Source organism: Gadus morhua, chromosome 23 (genome assembly GCF_902167405.1).
Source record: "Gadus morhua chromosome 23, gadMor3.0, whole genome shotgun sequence".
NCBI lineage: Eukaryota > Metazoa > Chordata > Actinopteri > Gadiformes > Gadidae > Gadus > Gadus morhua.
The window spans coordinates 5549231-5570124 of NC_044070.1; the positions used below are offsets into that span (position 1 = coordinate 5549231).

The 20894-nt window shown below is 47.6% G+C and overlaps 1 protein-coding gene across 1 annotated transcript; it reads right to left on the reverse strand.

The window, feature by feature from the left end:
• Positions 1 to 5410: 5410 nt before the first annotated feature.
• csrnp1b (cysteine-serine-rich nuclear protein 1b) lies at positions 5411 to 19961 on the reverse strand. The gene is made up of 5 exons (XM_030349173.1): positions 19703 to 19961; positions 12051 to 12246; positions 9553 to 9812; positions 9056 to 9352; positions 5411 to 8870 (listed from the first exon to the last, which is right to left on the reverse strand). The coding sequence occupies exons 2-5, from the start codon at positions 12226 to 12228 to the stop codon at positions 7869 to 7871; spliced, it is 1737 nt and encodes a 578-aa protein (XP_030205033.1). The 5' UTR covers positions 12229 to 12246; positions 19703 to 19961; the 3' UTR covers positions 5411 to 7868.
• Between the last annotated feature and the right edge of the window lie 933 nt (positions 19962 to 20894).

Consider the following 20894-nt stretch of genomic DNA (forward strand, 5'->3'; position numbering starts at 1 on the left):
ATTTGAAGTAGACATTGAGACTCACAAAAATTGGACGCTATTTTTTGTGAGCACTGTCAGTGATCATGATTTGTCTCAATATTAGAATATCAACAATGGGTCAAATAGTAATGGCTGGTGGAATGGCCATGAAGTAGGTTTGTATATGCAGTTTAAGCTTGTCCAGGCCCTGCAAGTCAGGATTTAGGCTATGAATCTGAATGAAAAGCAGGTAAATAGGTAGTGGCCATCCCCAAAATGCACCAGAATACAGGAAATCAAATCTATTAAATTCCAAAAAAATGATGGGGGGGAGAACCTCAAACCCCCTGTCTAAATGACTGTCCCCCACCAACATGTTTGATCGCCAGCCGCCACTGAGAATGACCAATGGAAATAATTCTCTGCACAATTTGAATTTTGTTTAAATATGCTTCAGTGGTCATTTGTTTAGCCAATTCATGTTAAACAATGAGGGTTTTCATTCAGGCCCGGTTCCAGAACAGAATGCCTTGGGGTGCATCTGAGATTACAGGGGGTGCACCAGTACTATAGGCCTACTAAAACCAGCTACCCAGCTTCAGTTCAGACTTCGCTTTTTTACACACAGGCCTTTCCTACCATAGACAAGCACTTCTGCTTAGTTCTACTGACATGTTGGAACATTTCAGCTGCAACATTAGCTTATTGATATCTTAGATAGCTTTGAATATGAGATAGGTTTTTGATATGTGTGATGTGTGAGGTGTAAAAAAGAACAGAATTCTACACTAAAAAAAAAACATGTGACTGCAATTCAAAAATAACGTTTATTTTTTATAAATTGTGGCAGGATATAACAAATAATTGTACATTGCCACTTAAAAATAAAACAGATTTTAGCTGAACAAGGAAAGAACACTTTCAGACTTTGAACTTTGAACAAAAGTAATCAGTATAATACTCTTAAAGTTAACACGATTGTAAATAAATACAATAAAAATAAATATGGGTTCTTATGAACACAATACATTTAATACATGTATTGGATATCCAACAGATATATAACTGTTGCTGCCGAAGAATTTCAACGTCACTACCGTGCGCACCATAGATATATGGGTGCGTGCATTTTGCACACGACGCCGGCATGACACACGATGCCAGCCGGCGGCCAATCACAGCAGCGCTGCTTTAGAGCGACAAACAGACAACATTGCGACCTCGAGTGTGATATTGCTTTATACAACGGTTATGCTAGTAAAATGTACTGTTAATAATAATAAGACAATAGACAATAGATTGTGATTTGTTTGTCTTTTTAATCATATAAACGAATGAAATTGCTTCCGGCAACAAAAATAGATCACCACTGAGCGGTCAGAGTGATGTTGCCTATGCACCCCCGTAGAACCGGGCCTGTTTTCATTGTCGGGTCGGGCCTTTGATCGAGCGTTTGTGTTTTTTTTGTTTTTGTAATCATTGCTTTATTGGCCTGATTTGAGGAGAAATCTATGCCATAAACAGACAATTTATAAGCCTTTATTACACGGGTCTTCTCAATGCCATGGAACGCTCCGTTCACTTGCATGGGTAGTAGTCCTGTAACTTGTCAACCCCAGCGTCTTCGGTTGCTAAGCGACGTCAACGTCCACTTATAGCGGACTATTTCACTGCTGGTCAACACTACGAATGCTAGTAACGAATACATTGTAAAAATACACACCATGTGAAGTTATTTTCCAAATAAGATTTGAAAAGCTTTGGAAGTTTATTTACAACACTATTTACATTGTTTCGGAGTAGTACACTTTGACATTTTAATACAGTTCAGCGAGAAAGGCGACGAAGAATAAGAAGGGGGCGTTCCAGTCTGCGTAAACGGGAACCCCAACCACACGAGAACGCGCATTTGCGTCTGCAGTGGGATGATATTGAAACAATCAGCCCCTCCGCCCCATCAGACAAAAGATATAGATGTCTGGGGCCGTATTCACAAAGCATTTTATCTTACCGCTAGGAGTGCTCCTAACTCTCGCTAAAACATTTTAGGTAGGAGTTTTTTCTTAAAAGTTATTCACAAAGCCGCTGAGACCTACTCTTACTAAGGATAAATCAGAAAGAGTGAACTAAGAGTGACGCGCCGTTGCTATGGATTACGTCAATTCTCGTGCACGAGTTTAGAAGCGGTCAGTGCGGTGATTGGTTGTTCAGACGAGCCCACTGAATCACCGAAAAACAAGGAAATAGCCTAGGCTAGAAATGAGTTCCTATTAAGTAGTTATAGTGCAGTTAGCAGAATACACGCATGATGACAATTTTGTGCAGACCACGATAATGACGTTGTAGCCTGCACGTTCAAGAGAGAGAGAAAGCAAACATAAAAATACGTAAAATTTAAAAGAAAATAAATGTTATGAACTACCTAAGTGTTGACTGATTTGTGCCAAGGTGTTTACCTAAAATGTGTTTTCAAAGTGATCCCTAAATGCCTGTCCACTCGGTACCACACGGCCAAATTCCTTGTCATGTTGATCGCCATCATCATCATCATCATCATCATCATCATCATCATCATCATCATCATCATCATCATCATCATCATCCTCGTCTGGCTGTGGAATGTTCCTCCGCTTGCAGAGGTTGTGTAGAATGGCACGTACAGTGATTACTGTGCTTGCCCTCTCTGGGGTGAGGCGTATTTCGCCGTGGAGGACATGAAACCGACGTTTCATCTGCCCAATTCCTCTCTCCACAACATTAAAGTAGGCTATAACATGTAAGTGATTACGCAGATTACGCTTAGTCCTATGCGTAAAACACATCGTATTGGCTCTTTGATGCCTTTTATTTGTTGAATCCATATTTATTATTGTTTACTGATTTTTTATTGTTTACTGATCCATATATGCTAGAGCACACAAACATACACGTCCGGTTGTGGATTGAGGTAGGGTGTCTAGAGCCACGGTGTCTAGAGCCGCGTCTTGCATGGATAGTCACTGTCACCCAGCAAGTGACACCTGGTAGGCTACATCTCAAAAAGCTGCCTCAGACCGCACACCATTAAAATGCGCGAATCATGGGTAGCTGAAGCTCCAGGCCACTTTGCATCAACATCCAGTAGGCTATGTTAAAATTTGCATCAGAAACAACCTGCGTGATGGAATGCACTTTCTTCCTATTGACGAACACGTCCTCGTCTTTTGATGGCGCAATTCTTTTTATGTGCGTCCCGTCAATAGCACCGACCACACCGGGTATACCTGCAAGTGCCATGAAGTTGGCTTTGATCCTGTGTAATTGTTGAACGTCCAAAGGGAAGTTTATGGCACGGCTGACTGATGGTTGCGACATTTTTAAATCGTCGGCATTGCAAAGTTGCATTTCCCCTGTTCTGTTGCTAAATAACGTAGTGTGGCCAAACATTTTATTTCGGGACTAATCGGATTATTACTGTTAGTCGGGGATGTTAATGCATCGCGCACTACTCCACAACACGTTTAATACCCTAACATTTCGTCTCGCAGGCATTTTACGATTCTTTGTGAATAGGTCTTACTGAGTTAGGAGTCCTCTTGAGGACTTTTAAGCTCTCCTAGACTTAGGTGCTACTTTTAGGCCTAAAATACTTTGTGAATTGCTCTTAGTGAAAAAAGTTAGGAGTCCTAAATTTAAGAGTGACACACCCATTATTTTTAGGAGTTACTCCTAAATTTGCCAGTTAGGACCTACTTTTAGCCCTAAGATCCTTTGTGAATACGGCCCCTGATCCACAAGATATAGATATTGATTTTGAAGGGTTTGAAAATCTTGAAGGTTTTGAAAAAACTTGGGTCCTCCTTGTTTACCAACAACCGACCATAAATTATATTTTTGCCACAATTGGGTCAATAATGGAATTATTTACTGATCTACATCTGTAAATAAATGCAATGCCATGGTAGTTTACTACTCCTGCCAGTAGGGTAGACCTTAGTAGTGAGCTAGCAATGGAGACACTTACAAGTCCCTGTGGTTAGTGACCGCCAGCCAACTTGAGCTATTAGAGGACATAGGAATTCCCAATCTATATAAATACCACCTATAGAACCACAAAAATGGGTTGCTCACTCAATGTTGCTGTCAATAAGATATTATTAGCGTCACGTCTGCTTATTTCACATGCATTTTTTTTTATTTGAGCACGCAAGGTTGGCTATTAAGCTAATTTGATCAGGTTCTTAATGTCTGGTTGACCAATCAGGTTACTTGATCGGAACTACTATGCTCAGGGGTATAATGTTAGTTCATGTAAACAGAGACAGTCAATTTAAGACGTTCCATCACACACGCACGCACACACACACACACACACACACACACACACACACACACACACACAGTGAAATTAAGTGCCAACTTCTACCTGTTCTGCTTTGTATCACATAAAACCTACAATTTGTTGAGATATCTGATGTACGCCATGCTCAAAATTAAGATACTCAAACTACAGGACAGATTACCCAACTGATGTAATTGAAGCTTCTACACATTTAGTATCTTAAATATCCAGCTGCATGAAGATGATTGCAATCAAGGTGCTTAATATAAAGCTGCTTAGAAGTTCAAGCTGTTTGAATTTAAGATCCTAAAATTAACTAAGCTTTGTGAATATAGCTGCTATACATTTTTGATCAAAAGGTGTCAAATGCTACATTTAATTTCAATGCAATTTAACTCAATACATTTAACTTAAAATGTGTCCCATAAGAGGGAAGCACAAGAATCTTGTAAGATTTGTGTCGTTTAGCCATTGGGGATTGACTTAATACCTTGGGACACACTTGCCAGGATTGCAATCAAGTCAGTTTTAGGGTTATTTATAGCCGGACATCTGAGACCAATTCGTTAATTAGTCTAGAACCTCTCATATCAGGACAATTTTGATTTCCAAAGTGCATTATCAACAGATGCAGGCCAAAATGCCTCTCGATGCACTTCGATATACCTACAATCAATCAGCGCAATGGACCGCGTGACACATAAGCGGCAGCCATCTTAGTTATTAAGGAAAATTCCTCAACGGTGCAAGGCCGCCCCATAGAAGATTGTGATTGGGTCGACCCTGGGAAGGTCGCCGTCTGTTTATAAATAAAACAGGACATCAAGGATTCCTCTGCACCAAGGCTAGATTTTTACTTTTTCAAGCACATACTTTTGATATATTAACTGACCATAATAATGATAATCTGATCATAGATGGTCCCAGATGAACATCGACATGATACATTACCGAACGTCCACCCCTCTAGTTTTGATAAGGTTTACTCCACCATTTGTCCTTTAATCGTTTTTAAAACTTGAATAGATTAGCATTTCAACTTAATGAAAACCAACAAATTAATCTGAAAGTATTTTTAAAAAGTACAAGAGGAACTCTAAGGCAACGAAAAACATAACAGACACAGAATCAAGAAATTAAGAAACTTTTTTTTTTATTTGGAGGGACAAGCTGTCAAAATGGCTTGGATGAAAGAAGTTTTTGAATGGCAGGTTAAAGAGTGAATATGTAAAAATAAGCAGCTGGCTTTGCTCCGTCGTACCATTCAAGCTGAAATATGTACAACACAAAAGCAAAAAATAAGACACGTTCTTTGAAAAATAATTAAAAATAGTGTAATACAATACATCAATACCAACTGCTGCCATGTATCCATGAAAGTTGTCATGTTGTTTATTTATACAAGACAAAAACGTTTACTTGCAAAAAAAATGCAGTGCCCTCTTCATGGCATTAAGAACTTACATCAGGAGGATTTCAAAATGTAAAAATAAGAAAAAAAGGCAAATAGTGAGTAATACAATTCCAATGTGCACTTTGCACGTTTTCAAAAAAAGTATACAATAACTCGGAATAACTTTTAACAAATGGGAGCTGCATGCACGACTCCTAAAGGGTCCAGGGGAACTGTAGAAACGGTTGTAGAAAGGGGGCCGACAGGTATGTACAACAATTCCCCCTAGTGGCCCGTCAAAGCCGAGTCACCTTTTAGAAAGGTCCTGCTGTTGGAAACCGTTTGTTTCGGGGTCCTTTTGTGTTTTTTGATAAAAAATGTATAATATATGCAGTTTTTATCTTAAATAAAAAACAAAAACAACAAGCTGATTTCAATGTTCCATTTACAAGTTAACTGTGAGCCAAGTCACCGTCTTCCCAAGAAAATTAGGAGTACAATCAAATTGATCTTCGCAATTCATTGAGTTTCAGTGGCATTTTTCTTTTCCAAGGATACTTCACCATTAAAGATGGCAATGAAAAATACTCAAAGAATGTTAGACAGCGACTGCCTTAAGGTACAATACATTTCTCTATAATTTCATATATTACAAAGGTCATTCTTTTTCTTTCCCAAGATTGAAAATTACTCCTTGTTTTCACTTTGTTAATAAAATAATCAATTTATCAGTGATTAGAATTCTGTTGTCGAACTACATAAATTAGTTTTACAAAATATTAGTGTAATTTTTTCTAATGTTACATTTAGGCAGCAATATAAATGGCCCATAATTTAGCAAATCAGCAAAATGAGTGCAGGGGGGGGGGGGATTCCACAGTACTCAGTCCAAGAGGAAGCACTGTGCCAGTAGTGGACATGTCTTGCTGATAAGACCACCCCGTAAACCTCTCATTAACAATAAGAACAACCCCCTTATTATTGCCCAAAATCCTATTCAATTAAATTACTAAAGCCGATAAAATAAATGACGTAATAAGTTACCAATTAAAAAAAATAATGGAAAAAAATAAGGTAATAACAGAATAGATATTAAATACTTATTTCGGATGGCCTCTGAACCCCGTATCCCCCCGTGGTATTGGGGGGGAGCGGGGGAAACAAAGAAGGCAAGAGAGATCGCACTCGGAGGTGAAATATCAGAACCACAGTGCTGCTTGGATGAAAGGTTTAGGCTTTTGATCGGAAATAAATATAATGAAATCATAAAAAGGAGAAAATAATAACTTAAAAAGGAGAAAAAGATATTCATAGTTACAGCCTCTACCGTCGTTTCCTCTTTATAATTTGTCGAATGACCCAAGTTATAAATTAGCTCCTGAATTTAGCATTTCTTGACCACATGACCCAAATGCTGCCTTTAAGTTTTTCATACAGAACTATTTTTCATGTAAAGTGCGGATTTAGGAGCTTTTCAGAGGGATCTCTGTACCGTACAGGTTTCTTAGGAGTCAATTATGTGTGTGTGTGTGTGTGTGTGGGTGTGGGAGGGGGGAGACAAAAACATCTGTCCTGTGGATTCAATGGTTTGGGCATGTCCCACTGGATCATGGCACCTAGTTACGGAGCCCAAATAAGGGCGGTGGCCGTTCGGACTAGGGGCTCGTTTAACTGGTGACTTCTATTCAAATAGGCAATAACCATACCCACCGCTGCAAGGGTGATCGTACATTGCCTCTGAAAGCTAGAAAAAGGTCCCTGAGGTGCACATTCGGCCGTATCAACGTCCCCCCAACCTCGTCCCAGTAAGGTTGATGCCTTCTTGCTTAACATTTTTGGGATGGTTGTTTGGTGAAATAAGAAGCTTCCATAGGAATTGAAAGCGATCATTGTTAATTATTTTACAAAGGCTCAGGTAAGCTGGTCAAATTGAGCGTTGTGTTCTTTTGTTTTTCACTCTTCACTGAAACACTAGCTGCCATTCCACACAGCGATCGGCTCTCCACTGCTTTGCTTACATTTAGAAGGCAAGTCTGGAATCAAAACATTATTCAGGCAAGAGGGGGAACATCACAGCTTCCACCAACATAAAGTAACGTTTACATCGACATCGTATGTGCATGTACAGTCCCCCCTAACTCCATTATTTTTTTTCTTCAGGCCGTCAGACATCAAGTTTCTCTTCCCTGTTGGTTAAACCTTCACAGACTCCATCACAGACAGCTTCATGGCTTCTTCCAACAGTTGATTGTCCGTAAAAGTGGCGGGAGGTTCGGGGACGGATTCCGAGAGGCCGATCAGGGACTCCAGGAGGCTGGTCCCGGGGTCGCTGGCCTGCGGGAGACTGGGGTAGCTAGGCAACTGAAACTGAAAGAAGTTGTCCATGTTCTCGTACTCCTTCAGGGAGTTGTACAGCGAGCTGGGCCCCAGGCATGGGAAGCCGTCCAGGAACTCCAGGTCCGACTCCGAGGAGAGGCTGAGGTCCATGTCGTAGTCGGCCGAGCGGTCGAACGACGGCGAGGGCGTGCGCGGCACGCTGCCGCTGTGGAACAGCGCGTTGCCCTGGTTGGCGTTCTCGTCCAACAGTTCCGAGATGGCCTTGGCCTGATTGTCTGTGTAGTCGTCCGCCGAGTACATCAGCCCGCCGCTGTGGGCGACGGGCGAGTCGGCGCCGCCACCGAACGGCTGCTGCTGCCGCCGCCGCTGCTGCTGCTGCTGCCGGTCATTACCGACCACGTCCTCCTCGTCCTCCTCCTCCTCCTCTTCCTCCCCCGGCACCTTGCTGCTCCTCCAGCAGCAGGTGTCGTGGTCCTGGTCGCTGAAGCTGAGGATGTGGCTCAGGCCCCGGTCGTCCATGTCCAGGGACACCTGATACTGGCAGTCTCCGGACCCCCGCGGCCCCTCGCAGTGGGCCGACGACGACTCTGACGAGTCCGTCATGTCGCTGCTGCAGCTGTTCTCCGAGTGGCCGGGGTAGGCGGGGCAGCCCGTCGCCGCCGCGGCCAGGTGCTCCGTGGACACCTCCTCCTCGTCCTCCTCGGTGCCAGAGTGCTCCTCCAGCTTCTTCTCCAGCTCTAGCTTCATGATGGTGTGGATGTAGTGCGTCTGCACGCGGGTGGAGTTGAACTCAATGCGGCCCTCCATGTTCCCACAGCCGTCCTTGGTGCAGCCGCAGGGGAAGGAGGAATGATCCATCTGAGGAGGGACGACAAAACATGTCAGTGATCGGGGGATTGGAACATCACACACGAGTCTCGTCGTTACAGGACACCTTTTGAATCCAGATGTGCATAACCACATCATCTGCGCGGGGTAATAGCCCCGCTGGGAGAATCAGTGCTCCCCGCCAGGTAGGCGGCGGTGGCTGTGGCTCCTCGTACCTGACACTTGATGCCAGCCAGGCTGCAGCCGCACGTCTCGGGCTCGCAGAAGCCCTGGCAGTCGCAGCCGCAGTTCTCCCGGGACAGGCGCAGCTCGTGCAGCTGCCGTTTCTCCTCCTTGTCGATCTTCTTGACGCCGGCCGCCTTGAGGAGCGTGTGGCGCTGCTTGGAGGCATACGGGTGGAGGAAGGAGCCCGCGTCCGGGCCGGCCCCGCTCAGGTCCAGCTCCTCCTCGGGCACGTCGTCCACCGTCAGACGCTCGGCCGCCTCGCAGTCCTGCGTGCCGTTCTTGGTCAGCTGTTAAAAAAATGGAAGAACACGGTCAACTCAGGCTTCCTCTGGGGTCTCAGCAGCTGAATGGGATCTCTTGTGCCTCTGTGGAACTATGAAGAATATTCTGGAAAAGGGATGGGTGTGAAGGGAGAAAGAATTGACATCAAGAAGGGGACGAGGCTCGGTGGCCTTTCCCCGGGATGGCTCGGCGGCGCAGGACTCACCTTCTGCCTCAGCGCCTCCAGCTTCTCCTCGCGGAGGCGGTCTAGCGCCTTCTCCCGCCTCAGCAGCCTCTGCTCCACGGCGAACTCGGCCAGCGTGTAGGTGCGCAGGTCGCAGTGGCGCTGCACCATGCCCAGCGAGCAGCCCCCGCGGCTCGGCACGCTGGTGAAGCCCTGGCACCGCGGGAAGAAGAAGACCGTCACCTGGTCGAAGGTGACGTTGCCCCGCCGCGCCCGCTTGGCCTTCTTCAGGATCGACGTGGCTGTGGACGGGAGGAGAGCAGGAGGTCAAGGGGCGGGCAAACGGCTCCAGTCAGATCTTATTCAAAGCATACAAGGGATTTCTCTTTTCAAATATACATCATTCATGGGCAAATTAGAGGTTAGCGTCTTTCTCAAGGATGCCTACAGATTGCAGACATTGGGGTTCAAACCCCAGAGCCTTTCCCCTGGGAGTTGACACCCTCGTCACTAGACTTTCCTTTTTCTGCTGGTTCCCATTAAGGCCAGAGACTGTTGACTCCTTCCAATGTTCTCTTTGGTGCCACTAGAAGGAGCACTCCCTCGTTTAATGCACGGTGCTCACCCAGTGAACAAGGAGGCGTCTATCCGACTCCATCCCGTCCAGTTCTTATTGTGTACCCAGTTAGGGGACGGCACAAACAGTGCTCCCTTGACACGCCCTGCGTCCATGCGGCGAAGCTACATGGCTATCCAGAATGCGGGGTGGCTGTGTTTTTTTGTTCACACATGTGCTCCTGTGTGACAAGCAGCCACCCCACCCAGGAATTTCCCCCGCCGCCTGCCAAGAAGAGCAGAGGAGGCGATCCGCCAGGATCACAAAACTCAATGTTGGAGGCTTCCGGAAAGTGGGGGAGGGAGAGGAGGGAGGATGGGAATGGGGGAGGATGAGGGGAGGGAGTTGGACAAAGGGCCAAGACTGCATAGTTCTCAGGATCGGGATAAAAGCTACCCACAACAATCTCTCTGCTCTGCGACAGCACCGACTGCGCGGCCAGACCGCTAGTCGCTGGCAGGAGTCAAAAGGTCTTTCTTCTGCAAAAATCATTCAGGCCCCATAGAGACAGGCCGCTTTTTTTCCCCCTTCTTTCCTACATACAATAAACCATATGGGCATCAAAGTGCAACCATATGTGGGAACAAGCTCAAGAGCTTTGGTCATTTTAAACTGTTAAGTCCACCTCCTATGCACAGGAACACACAACATTATTCTTTTAAGGTCATGCGTGGCTATTCTTCTTCTTCCTCTCTTTGAGATGCCAACACAGCGATGCTTATCATGTGTAAACAGAGATGGATCAAGCCTTCCCCCCATGTGTTGTGAATTAGATTAGATTACTGGGGGAGTCATTCTCTGGCTACTCGTCTTCTGCGGCAGGAGCCGTCCTGTGACGAAATGTGTTCCAAAGTCACAGGAACAAAACATTATTGAAAATAACTAAAACCTGTTTAATGGTGGAAAAACAGGCGGAGATGGCAGCAGGATATCTTTGGCATATAATAAGAGGTTATAGCCATTAGCCAAAGCAAAAAACAAAAAACTGCCCCTAATGCAAATTGAGACTTAAATATAGCCAGCAACCAGATGAAACCAAAACAAAAGCCCATTGCCTCTCGGAGGCAGGCCGGAGACCAGTGGGTGCACTCAGGTTGCCAGCAAGTGTCTTTTACTCCCAGTCTACTTAGGTACGCACTCTGGCACGTGCCGGCGATACACATGTGCTAAACAATCTCAGGCCAACATCCATCAAGTGTCCCCATGATTATGCCACCTGCAAGAGGCAAGAGACAAATTACTCTCTCGCTCTCTCTCTTGCTCTCCCTCCCATTTTCTCCAAGCTCTCCTTCCCGCTGGCGTTCTTCTGGACCCCAGCAGTAAGCCCGACAGCTCTCTGATCCAACACAAACACTCGGGATTAAAACACTTCCCCGACAATGGACTCTCTTCAATGCGTTCCTACATGCAGCACCCTCCTCCTCCCCCTCTCCTCTCCAACACATCCCCCTCCGTTCCACCCCACCCACCACCACGGCTGTCTCATTCAGCACCTGGGCTGAATGGAGCTGCACCCAGGGCCCCCAGACAAGGCGCTGTGTGTTTCCTCCCCCCACCCCCTCAGCATCTGGCACCCTGCCACCCCTTTCCCCCTGGCTGGCACCCTGCCTTACTGTTCTGTGAGCCTCTCCAGTGGCCTCCCCCCCCCCCCCCCACCTCCACCGCCAGCGAGATGTACTCCGACAGCGCCAATCGCTTCCGGGGCCCCAGTTTGGTTTCCTCTCCGGATGACCGGGACCTCCAAGTAAAACAGCCAATCAGAAACAATCCCCCACCCGCCCCCTCCCCACCCAACCTAACCAATTAAGAGGCGGTGGGAAAAGGAAGCGAGGCGACTGGTGGGCGAGCCACGCCGCCGCACAGGCGTCCGGGAGCGCGTTGTGAGGGGCTCGGCGTACGAACAGCGCGCATAGCGGGTACTCACTGCTGAAGCTGCTGGCCGGGGAGCCGGGGTTGCTGGGGGTGGAGTCCAGCGTGTCCGAGTAGCAGCTCTCGCCCTCCGAGTCCCAACCCGAGTAGGCCGAGGAGGAGAGGGAGGAGGGCGAGGAGTAGCTCCGGTCCTCGTCCACCTCCTCATACTTCCTCTTGAGTAGCCCACTCATGGCGCCTGCGTGGAGAGTCTGTAGGAGAAGAAATTGAGTTTTTCGTTAGGACAGATTCCTTTAAATTACTAGCGTCGGGCTACAGTCAGAGAGGCAAATATGTGGATCGAGTAAGTTAAATCTATTATTTATTATTTGAGATCAATTCAGCAATGGCTTTTCTAAAATGCACCCTTTCATTTCAAGAAAATACCAGAATTTCAACTCAGAAAAAAAAAAATCCAAATCTATGTACACGGCCCAATAACAACTGGAGCCTTCCATCCGAACTGAATAGTCTGCTGCTCATGTAAGAAGACTACATGCAGCCAGTCATGTGCTCTGAGAGAGGGAGAGAGAGAAAACAGGGGAGAGAGATCAAGAGAGACATACAGCGAGACAGAAAGGGAGAGAGAGCGAGTGAGAGACATGGCACAGGAAGCAATCAATCAAGCCCATTCGCACGAGTCAACAATTACTGGACCCTTCACCCACTCCAAAATCTCATCATCTGTGCAGATCCATTGATCAGAGAAGGGAGACAGGAAGCAGGAAGGAAGAGACCGAGACGTTTCATTTTAGACCACAAATACCCCCGCCAGTCTCTGAAACATGCAGCCTGTGAGGTCGGATTCACGGTCGTTTGTTTTTCATTGCTCCCGTTGTGGGCAGGTTTCACACGGGCTCCCTCATAGTACACACACACACACACACACACACGCACACAGATCTTTGGTTTGTTTTTAGTTTACGTAATGCCTCCCCATCCCCAATGCGGGCGATGCTGTTTCATGCAAACAATCAATTCTTTGAGCGAGCGGGGGGGGGGGGGGGGGGGGGGGGGGGGGGGGGGGGGGGGGGGGGGGGGGGGGGGGGGGGGGGGGGGGGGGGGGGGGGGGGGGGGGGGAATCTTCCAATCTTGACCTATAATCTCTTACACAAACTGGAGTTTATATTTTGGAAAGGAAAAACCAAAAGAGAAATCAAACCGAGGAAGGACGTGGGGTACGTGTACCGTGGATCTGATTCATCGTTTGAATACGTGCGTGTAAACTTTGCGTGGCACTAGGGGGCTGTGACACATCGAGAGAGGGAGAGCGGGAGAATACACTCATTATCATCACGCGTACATCTGGTAAGCAGCGGGAGGGAGTTGTGACTGTTAAAGAGCAGACAGGTCATCCACACTGTCTGACACACTAGACAGAGCAAGGACAGAGGGACAGAAGGGAGGAGGAGGAGGAACAGAGAGGGGCGGAGGGACAGAACAGGGAGTAGGGGAAAGGAGGATAGACAGGAAACAGGTAGGAGTAAAAAATGAAATGTAAAAAAAGAAGTCAAGGAAAGAAGGACACAAGAATAGAAGGCAGAACAGACCGGCAGCAGGCTGCCTTCGGTGATGTAAGGGGTGTTTTGGAAGTAGTATTTAAATCAAAACCAGACGTGTTTACCGTCGATCGAATGGCAGCTGAGCTCTGACGTCAGTTGTGTGATGCGAGTGGTCGACGCAGCCAGTTAACAACATGTTCTGTTCCCAGGGAGTTCCACTGGTCTGGGAGGATTGGGCAATTCCCCTTTGGAAACTCAAGTCATCTATTTCGACTAAGAAATATGGAAATAGGCTTGATTTCACATGCTCCAATGAAAAATATGAATTTTAGACCGATGGATTTGCGCACGTTGACAGCGGTTAACATCCAACAGAAACAAAGCCAAGAAAAGTTCCTGTAAAAAAGGTACATTTCACCAGGCTATCCAAGTTCCACTTTCCCCTTCACATCTCCAGATAAGGAGCCAAGCAGGAAGTTTCGTTGAGCCCGCAGGTCTCTCTGTCGGCTTCAAGGCCCTTTAACTCCATGATAGACCTGCATGCATGGTTTGCTTTATGAGGCTGTTATGCGAGTGTCAGTTCAGTTAAAGAGAAGCAGAATAAAAACAGGGGGTCATATTCTACACGGGAACAAGGAGTGATTATGCAAGACGAGGCCTTTCTTTGACAGATATCGTGGGGAGAGAGGGAGAAGGGAGAGCGAGAGTGAGAGGGAGAAGGGCAAGAAGGCTGACACCTATACACAAGCAGCGATGACAGTATAGGAGAACGTCCGCAAATGATGGTTACAGGACGAGATGTTCCCTAGCCCTCCTCCTCCCTCGTACCTTGCTAGCGCGTGTATGATGGATGAATCACCTTGAGTGAGGTCAAGCTACTTTGCCTGCTCTAGTACAGTCAACAAAATGGATACTTTCAGCCGTGCCATCGCCCGGAGAGGGTTGAGGCGTGTGCAGGTTCTCCAGACGGAAACAATGGCCGTCAAATCTTTGTCCCTCGCCTCGCCTGAACCCCACAGCTAATCGTCTAATGGCCGGCTCAGCTGTACACACACACACACACACACACACACACACACACACACACACACACACACACACACACACACACACACACACACACACACACACACACACACACACACCTGGAGCCCGCATCTGTTGCGTGCTGCGTCCCTTGCCATTAAAATAAAAAACCCACATGTGGTCTAAAAGAATAATGCCCCCCCCCCCCCCAAACACATCACCTTGTATTCCTTTACATCCCTCCAAAAAAAAAAAGGATAGTGAAAAAATAAAAGAGGTGAGGCGTCCCCTGAGGAGCACAGAGAGCCAGCTAAGCAAAGTCTTTTTAATTAAAAGCTGCAGTGAGGCAGAAGGGAAAGAGACAGAGAGAGAGAGGCAGAGAGAGAGAGAGAGAGAGAGAGGCAGAGACAGAGACAGAGACAGAGACAGAGACAGAGACAGAGACAGAGAGAGACAGAGACAGAGACAGAGACAGAGAGAGAGAGAGAGAGAGAAACAGAGAAACAGAGAGAGAGAAACAGAGAGAGAGGGACAGAGACAGAGAGAGTGTCAGAGACAGCACTGTCAGAAGTGGGTCATTGTCTCCTGACTGCAGTTCACCTGACACATTGATTTGTTAATCCTGTTCAACGGGCAGAAGCAATGGCGGTGGTTAATCCTGGCAACAAAAAAAAGAAAAAAAAAAAGAGGGGGAGGTAGTCGTCAAGTCTGCAGCCTCTCCTCTCAGACACCCACCCCTGGCTGTCCCCCATCCCCCTCCAGCACCCATAGACCCCAGCCGGTGAGGGGAGGGGACCCTCGGACCCCCGGCCGTCCAACATGAGACAGAGCCCATTTACAGAGAAGAGCTAAACAAAGGGCAGAAGGAGTAGAAAGATGGAACATGAGGAGAAGAAACAGAGGTAGAGAGCCGTGAAGAAAGAGCGGCCGAGAGAGGTAATGAGATGGGGAGGGAGAAGGCGTACAAGTGAGGAGACAGACAGACAGACAGACGGGTGGAGGAGGAGCTGCTGGAGGGAGCGGGGTGGAGAAGAGGAAGTGGAGAGAGATGCAGCGGCTGCCACAGTGAAGAAAGAAAGGAAGAACGCTACACTGTTTTCCCCGGGCACTAAATTATGCATCCGTGTCATTCCATCAAGCGCCGGGCGGCGGGCGGATAAAGGGAGGATTCCGGGGAGGTGCTCCCCAGCCTCTTGTCACGGCGGCGGCGGGGGCGTGATAAATCCCCCGGTGACGGGCCCTGGCAACCGGGTCCGCCACGCGGGTCTGCCTCGCGGCTCAGTCTCCGGTCCGTCTCGCCAGCCACGCCGGCGTCGCGGAGCCGCTACGTCTGACAAGAGGCCGGTTCATGTGTGATGCTCTCGAATCTTGATTGGTTTGATTGTTTGTTTGTTTGTTTGTTTCTCCCCCCCCCCCAAATGAACCAGTTGTTCGGGCAGCAGGGTAGTGTCGTGGTTCCCTGTACTTTGACTCCCAGGCTGGATACAACGGTTGTGGGATCAATCCCCAATGTCCACAGCTGTCTACCTGAAGGGCCTCCATGAGTCAGTCGCCTTTGTCCTCCCTGCTCCTTAATGACGCGCATCCAAAATAATTCACTGCAGGGCACTTTGGATCAAAAGCGTCATGTGACGCCTCGTAATAGTTTATCGGAAAGACTTGCTATTAAATTGCTATGAATGTGTCAGCTTGGGCCGCACAAAGACATCAGTGAGTTCCTGCGCAGGGTGAGTCGCTGGGAAAAGGCACGCCGAGTTAAAAGGCCCCGGCCTCAATGCCGCACACTCCCCGAAGCTGCAGGTGAACCGTTGCACAATCATTCATAAACAGAGGGCTCGGGTTTCACCCCGGTCGAGCGCTCTGGCCTCCAGCGCGGCGGCGGTGGCGGCGCTGCCAGCCACCGGTTCAACGCCACTGTGGTGTTGGCCGCTCCCAGCCCGTCGTTAAAGCCCATCATAGAGAGACATTTGTCCAGCGAGAAAGAAAAAAAAAATATGCCGAGCTTTGGCCTAGTTTGCCCCCACGAGCCACGAGCCATGTGACGTGAGACCGCTCTACCCTCCGTCAGCCGGAGCCCAGAGCACGGGGGGGGGGGGGGGGGGGGGGGGGGGGAACTCGGCGGGATTGACTCGAGCGCTCATAAAAGAGGTGATAATGGCGTTGTCTTCTTTGGCGTGTGCGTGTGCCATCTGTGTGCGTGTCTGCCTGCATGTGCGCGTCTGCCTGCATGTGCGCGTCTGCCTGCATTCGCGTGTCGAGGCGTGTGTGTGTGTGTGTGCCTGGACACGCAGGCGCCCTCCGGGCACCACGGTAACGCTCTTGATCCTGATGCCAGGTCGTTCCACCGGCGGTAATTGATCGGCGCACGGCCGACAGCGAGAGTACTGAGGAACTCCCAGCATGCACCACAGCCCCGAGGGTTTCGTTTCACCACCAGACCGAACCGAGTGTGTGGTGGGATGGGGGGGCACCCTCAGGACCTGCTCCATGAGTCTGTTGTTCTCACCAAGGAGGGAACCGTGCACACATACACACACATTGAGAGACGGATAAACACCCAGAGACCGACCGAGAGACGCACGCAGTGGGAAGAGAAAAGGCAGAGAGACCCTAGCACTAAAAGAAAATAAATAATGTCATGTCTGTGAGCCGCAGGAATGCCCTGTTGGCAGCACCGCACGGCCTGTAATACAGTGCTCCAGCCATCCCAGATGTGGAGGAGGAGAACTACTACTCCCAGAAGGCATTGTGGTTGAGTGTGCTGTGCAGCATCACACACACACACACACACACACACACACACACACACACACACACACACACACACACACACTTCGGTGAGTGCATTTGGACCCCACATGCACTAGCAATCATCTGTTCGGCTGACCGGACTAGAGTTGGACCAGGTGTTTTACACACACCTTTAGCCGTCACTCCATTTGCTTAAAATAGATAACCAATTGTTTGCAGTGTGCACCATTACGTTTATCTATACTCGCAAACAGGTCATATAGCTCCGAACAGGTTGCTCTGTGTGTGTGCGTGCGCTTGTGTTTTGCTGGAACCGCACAAGTTGTCTGGAATGTGAGGAGCCGAGAACTAACAAAGCAGAGTTGGTGGGGCGGGGGGGGGCACCCCCTTACGGTCCTGAGAAGCAGCGCCCACCCCACCTCTCCCGAGGACACACCGGACTACCCGGGGGCCCTCACTGTGACCATAGGATCAAAACAAATTCACCATGTACCGGCAAACTCCGACCTACCGAGGCTGTAACACTGGATTTAGGACCCAAACAGCCGCCGAGACGTCTACCCCACGACCCAACACTGGGACAACTGTCACTCAATGACTTGTGCGTTTCTTGAGGTCCTGAAATGTACAGGAAGCCCATCTGACATCTGTGGGAAAAAAGGCACCAAACTGCGCTTTTCCCCACAGTAGATGACAGCCTGTCCGATTTTTTTTAAACATTAAATAAAACCTGAAGGCACTAATTTACATTTGTCACGGATTCTAAACAAACATGTTTTTTCACAAAAGGTTTTCTGAAGAGATAAAACACAAAGCATGTGGATTTCCCCGCCACAAAAATCACATCTCCCTCGTATTATTCAACGATACATGATCAGATCTGCTAATGTAGATGTATTTTAAGTAAAGCATTTGACATTTTTAATTCATAATAAGACAACATAACAAGAAAAATAATCATTACATGATCCTTCTGTAAACAAAGGATCATTCTGTTCCCGTCGCGAAATTCCGGAAAAGACAATTCCAGAAATGATCCGAGTGAGGTCGCGCTAGAGACCATGAAATCACCGGAGTGGCTGTCAGACGAGGATTTGGCTGATTTATGAATAGTCTGTAAGAGTAACCCACCAAAAGCACCTCACCTTGTTGAATTTAATGACACTTATTGAAATGAGAAAAATAAACAAGTAGGCCTATAAGGTTATTTTGTAATGGGCCGGTCTTTAACCTAAAAACAAAGTTTACGACATGCATGAATGGTGGGGTTTGAAAAAATAAAAAATTCAAATATAATAGCAAGGCATAGTTTATGGACCTGATGAAAACGCCTTGTTCACTAGAAACGAAACTATAACAATAGTGTAAATGCAAAAGTCAAATGCATTCCGCAACCACATTCCAGTAGTCCTACCTCCTTCGACTCATCAATATTGCAGTCCGAGGCAAATTGTTGATATCTCTCCCCCCGCCCGACTATATCACCAATACACTCAGTCCAACTAATTTGTCACCTACAAAAATATGTAATCAGCGAAAATGTTCTCCGTTCCCCCGATCATTCCTCGTGATTAATGATGATCCTAATGACAACACTCTTTGTGCGCCGTGTGTGTGCGTGTGTTGAGATGTAGTGCCTTCAGGAGTCGCTCGAGTTACAACAGGGCGCAACACCAGCGAGGTGAACCAAGATTCAATGGACTCAATACACAAAAGCAACCCCCCCCCCCCCCCCCCCCCCCCACACACTCACACACACCACCAACACCACAGCCACCACCACCATTAACATTTGAAACATGAACAATCGCACATCTCCTGTATTTCACAGCATCACGTAAGCCGAGTCATTACCCACCAATGAAGTTTCCAACATTATGAGAGTGTATTGATCAGATGGAAATCGGCTGAACACTGAACCAATCAGTGATTAGCAAATAAGACAGCAGCAAATTATAGCCCGTAATAAATCACCTGTGCGTGACCGTAAAAAAAAAGCCTTCTTAAATTGAAAGCTTTGGCAAACGCTTTTTTTTAAATAAAATATATCCGTTATAAATAGTAACCTTTATTAATATAAAAAAATCACAAATGCAAATCTAATGAGCACTCCTGTTTTGTGTCCAAGAAGTAGCATAAGAACCCATCAGTGAAACGACTCACCCAGAACAATCAATCATGAGCCGAACATGTGTCAATGTACCAACCAGACTCGGACTTCTAGCAACATTGCATTTTATCTAGTTTTCTCGCCTCTCCGCAGTGACACACAGAGAAAGACCACGCAAACTATTTGGCTCCTCTACCCCCCCCCCCACCCCCCGAGGTTGAAGGCATTAATTGTGTGTGTTGTCCGGAATATCTAATAACAAACTGTATCTCTACTCACCACGAATTCGCGTATCCAATCACCATCAGTGAAACCAGAAATGTTGGAGCGATCGACGACTGAGTGGTATGGTATCCAAATGGCCAAATAGCGCTGTGTGTATTCCTCGTATGGACCGCAATTGGCTTTTGTCTCGCTGCTGTACACGCACAGCACCGTACCAGCCGAGGCGCTCCCCTTGTCTGTGGCAGACTGTCGAGAAGCGCTGCCTTTTCCGTCAGTGGAAAACTCCCTCCTGGCGTCTTGTCTGACGCAGGCGGTGACACAAGGTGGGCCGCTCCAAGCCCAGGGTCCGTACGTACGAGGGGGGCGGTGACACAAGGCGGGCAGCTCCAAGCCCAGGGTCTGGGCGTACGAGGGGGCGGTGACAGTGTTGCCAGATTGGGACAGATTTCCCGACCGATCTGGCAACACTGGCTGCAGCGCGAGGAGGGCAGCGCTTGCCCAGGGTCCGGAAGTACGAGGGGGGCGGTGCCTTCCTCCGTTATCAGCCAATCAGAGGATTTGGACGTGCAGTGGATCTGCGCTCGCTGTTACCAACCGATCTGTGATTGGTTAGTAATGATTAGCACCCAGAGGTAACCTCCCACAGTACGCTCAGACCCTTGGAGCTCGTGAATTACCCGATGACACACAAGGAGACTGCCCACCCCGCTTCCTGTCTTCCGAGCTAGAACTACAGCCCTTTAAAAAAAATAAGCCTTCCTGCCAGGTTCCTACACCGTTTATTGTTTCTTTGTGTGTGTGTCTTGTATTCAATCCACGAACGATATCAGTCTCTATAATGTTGCATTAGGATTTGTATGTACATGATGAGTGTTTTGTTTTCATACTGCTTCTGGGAAGCGACCCACACCGGGAGTACCATCACTACCATCCCTCTGTCTTAATGACAGGGGCGATGCTGTTCTGACGCGTGGGGTGGCTAGTTTCCAGTGAAAAAGGAACTCTGACTCAACCAAATACGTATTGGAATTGTGACTCAGAATACACAGGGCACAGCACAAAACGAACAGATACAGCTACAAATGGGAGAAGTATGACTAAAAGATAATGTCTCGGAAAAAGCAACAAAATGAAAAACAAACATTTCTGTTTACACACTAGATGTGTGTAAACAGAAACAGGATGACATTTTATTCAACCTGTTGAAGCATATAATTAGGTATAGATTGTACTGAATTAGTATTTC

Bases quoted from the DNA above. Each gene is read 5' to 3' on its own strand.
- csrnp1b (XM_030349173.1), bottom strand. From the start codon at position 12,228: ATGAGTGGGCTACTCAAGAGGAAGTATGAGGAGGTGGACGAGGACCGG. The intron at 9,353-9,552 runs GTGAGTCCTGCG...TTTTTTTAACAG, and splicing joins TGGAGGCGCTGAGGCAGAAG to CTGACCAAGAACGGCACGCA. The intron at 8,871-9,055 runs GTACGAGGAGCC...GTCCCTCCTCAG, and splicing joins TGGCTGGCATCAAGTGTCAG to ATGGATCATTCCTCCTTCCC.